Source organism: Aplysia californica, unplaced genomic scaffold, assembly GCF_000002075.1.
Source record: "Aplysia californica isolate F4 #8 unplaced genomic scaffold, AplCal3.0 scaffold00586, whole genome shotgun sequence".
NCBI classification, from domain to species: Eukaryota; Metazoa; Mollusca; class Gastropoda; order Aplysiida; family Aplysiidae; genus Aplysia; species Aplysia californica.
The window spans coordinates 424,436-428,273 of NW_004797856.1; the positions used below are offsets into that span (position 1 = coordinate 424,436).

Sequence of the window (3,838 nt, forward strand, 5' to 3'; positions counted from 1 at the left end):
ACAATACCGGGGTGTTACTTTTCATGGGGCTAGACAATACCGGGGCGTTACTTTCCACAGGGGTTAGACAACACCAGGGTGTTACTTTTCATGGGGCTGGGCTGGGACAATACTAGGGCGTTATTTTCCACAAGGGCTAGATAATACGCGTTACTTTCCACAGGGGCTAGACAATACCGGGGCGTTACTTTTCATGGGGGCGGGACAATACTGGGGCGTTACTTTCCATGGGGCTGGGCTGGGACAATACCGGGGCGTTACTTTCCACAGTGGCTAGACAATACCAGGGCGTTACTTTCCATGGGGCAGGACAAATCTCAAAACTGTGAATGATGCTGCTCAAGAGACCATAAAAAAAGACGTTAGTTTTAATAAAAATCACTCATAGTTGGTCGCTTTTAAGCACAAGGGGGGCTATCCCGAAAAATGTGGTCTTGAGAGAACCGAAGGTAAGGTTTTTGCCCTTTGTTCAGTTTCTTTAAAAGACAAGGAGAGTTTTCTCTATAACCAAACCAATATACACACCAATGAACCCAAACTTCTCCTATAGGTAGGGCAATTCCTCCTTTAGGAGTAGGCCAAGATTCCTGGAAACTCCCAAAATATGGGTTAGCCCGCTTGTCCTTAAAAGCTATCAATTATAGTATCATACGGCTTCTGCCCTGCCTTTGACAATGTACACACATGCACTGTGTACATATACCTGTCCCCGTGGTTTTATGCACCCCGCATAATTTAGCAAAATTTGATCATTTTTTGCGTAATTTCTGATTGTTTTCCGTTATCATTCTTTGTTAAAGTTAACAGAATCTAATAATTTCACATTTTCGGGCCCAGTTGGCAAAATTTCAGAATTTTTCTTGCATATAACGACAGGGACACGTATGTGTTGACACATATCTACATAGATCAATTTACCCATCCATCTACCCACACACATATGTTTAGTCAAGAGTTTTACGGTGCTCGCAACTGCATAAGGTCGTATGAGCGCGCATACACATGTGCACACCACAGGCATGAACACAAACATCAAACACATCAGGCTTGCTTCAAATGAGGTTAGGCAAGGGAAAAACTTTTTACAAATTAATATGTCGTCATTTCATAACTTGTGCAGTCAACTGAAATATTATCGCACACATACATTCATACATATACATACATACATACTTACATAAACAAACATACATACATACATACATACATAAACAAATACACACATACATACATACATACATACATACATACACACATGCAAATGCACAAAGCAATCAACCACGCATTTAAAGCAGAGCACAGCGACACACCCACAATTATGCCGTGACTTAATTAATATCGTTTCAGGACCGCCCTGCGTTCATATCCTACGAGACTGGCAGAATCATTCACAAAGACGCATGCACATATATCATGAGTGCATGTCGACAAGGGACACATAATTAATTAAGTTAATGAATATTTATAACATCTTAGAAGGCCGGGGGGGAAGCACCTCCCTCTTGTGTCCAGTTACTGTGTGTAGTCTACTTCCCTCTGCCTGCATTCCTCTGATTAAGGCCTGGGAAAGAACAAGGAAAAGAAAGAAAAAAATTAAATACTGGAAAAGATAGTATGTATTGGTAGAGGTTTTACGGCACTCGCAACTGCATTAGGTCATATGAGCGCCAGAAGATTAGACGTGTTACAAGAGAGTAACAAACATAAAAAAGGAGAAGGGGGAGACCAGGACGATAGACGTTTGATAGGAAAGAAGGAGCCAACCAGACCAGAGCACCCGCCAACCACCCACATTTACAGTAATTTGAAGAAAAGCCCATCATTACCACAATCTCCATGGACACCTTGCATTGACACCATACTACATGAACTAGTCATTGACACCATACTAAGAATACTACGTACTAGTCATTGACACACAATCATCACCAACACCACAATACACTACAATACGAGGGAAGTATTGCTTACAGACGTAAGTCATTTTTGGTGGCCTTTGAGATACGCCTGTACGCAAGACACTACAGAAGTGGTAAGTAAGCTGGCAAAACACCTTTTTTTTTTTCAAAGCAGTTTTAAGATAAAAAGGATATTTGTCAGAATAATCATTTAAAAATAGATCTAGAGTCATTCCGAAATTTGAATTCTAATTTATTGAAAAATTAGTTTCAATTTTGATTTTTTCACACAGGTAATCTGACAAGGTTTTCCATTTAGCAAACAAAAACTTTTGGCGCCAAAATGAAGAAATGCATGTCAGCTTACGGCAGAATAGTCATTCAGTGCTGGACGATACAAGTACAAGGCTGTCCTTGTGGTTTTATGCACCCTGTATAATTTCGCAAAATTTGATCATTTTTTGGTATATTTTCTGATTGTTTCAAGGCTGTCCTTGTGGTTTTATGCACCCTGTATAATTTAGCAAAATTTGATCATTTTTTGTATAATTTCTGATTGTTTTCCTTGTCCATTCTTCGTTAAAATTAACAGAAGAGCATAATTTCACATTTTTGGGCTCAGTCTGCTTAATTTCAGAATTATTTTTGCTTAAAACTGCGGGGACAGTACAAGGCAGACATGCTGAACAACAGACAGACAGGGACACAGGGGGGGGGGAGGGGATTTACTAGTCCAGAAGAAGAATCTACCAGTGGTGGCATTTCTCTCTAATGCCCCAAATGGCCCATTCACCAATTGTCCAATTTACAAAGCAAGCAACTAAAAGAGACACTTGCACACTCTACAACTAAACCGTATGCAAGCGTACGAAGAGAAGTCCTGAATAAACAAGAAATAATCCCAAGCCTCCAAACATACAGAATACATTTCTCTTACTTTGGAAATATTTCAGTAACATTACAAAATTTCCCACAAACAACAATTAATTGAATAAGCAAGGTAGTAGAATAATAATCTCAGAGAAAAGTAATTGCACGTCAAAAACTCTTTAAGCAATTTGTAAAAAGTTAAAAGTTTGCATAATAATCAAAACAAAAACAATTCATGTTTAAGAGGCAACTGCAAAGGTTTTCATTTAGTTTTAGTAAGAGTTTTACGCCACTCACAACACAATAAGGTCATACATAATATAAGTGCCGAAGACCAAAGGTTTGACAAGAACAGAGTAAGATAAGAAACACGAAAAAGAAGGAGGGGAGATTATAAGGACGATAGCTGTTTGATAGGAAAGATGAAGCAAACCACACCAGAGCACCCGCCAACCACCCATGATTAGAGAGTGGCATACATAGAAAAGAAGAAGACATAAGGAAGATATAATAATATATCAGGCTTGCCAACTTTTGAGATACTGAATTCTGGAATTTTGATTGCTCCTGAGCGCCACGGACACACACTTCTACTTCTGTGATAGGCTACATAAAAAAAAAACACCCACACCACAAAAACAGCTTAAACAAACCAATGGAGAAACAGAGAGAGAGAGAGAGAGAGAGAGAGAGAGAGAGAGAGAGAGAGAGAGAGACAAAGAGACAGAGAACAGACTGCCAGAAGACAGACACAATCACAAAGACAGATACAAAACCAGACAGTCTGTGACAGAGAGAGGGGAAATTCAGAGACAAAAGATCTCTATTTATCAGAAGTGAAACAGAGAGAAAACTTGAGTTTGTAGAAAGAGAAATGTGAAAAGCCCTGAGTCGCAGTCAGATCTCAGTTCCCACTACCAACACGTTACTAGACTCTTAAGCCATGAGTCGGTTCGTTCATAAAACAAAATCACTATCAAAGATGTCAACTTAAATTGTATGGAAGGGATATTCACATGCGAAACCTTTTTCTATAAACATATCACTTGACATGCAAATCTTTTTGTCTA

General features: G+C 39.2%; 1 protein-coding gene across 1 annotated transcript in view; it reads right to left on the reverse strand.

The window, feature by feature from the left end:
* Positions 1–436: 436 nt before the first annotated feature.
* LOC100533420 (S6 kinase) overlaps positions 437–3,838 on the reverse strand; it is a gene marked incomplete in the record, with an annotated part of 59,454 nt that continues 56,052 nt past the window's right edge. Inside the window, 1 exon segment of the mRNA NM_001204704.1 lies at positions 437–1,561. Within this exon segment, the coding sequence (NP_001191633.1) occupies positions 1,555–1,561 (7 nt within the window).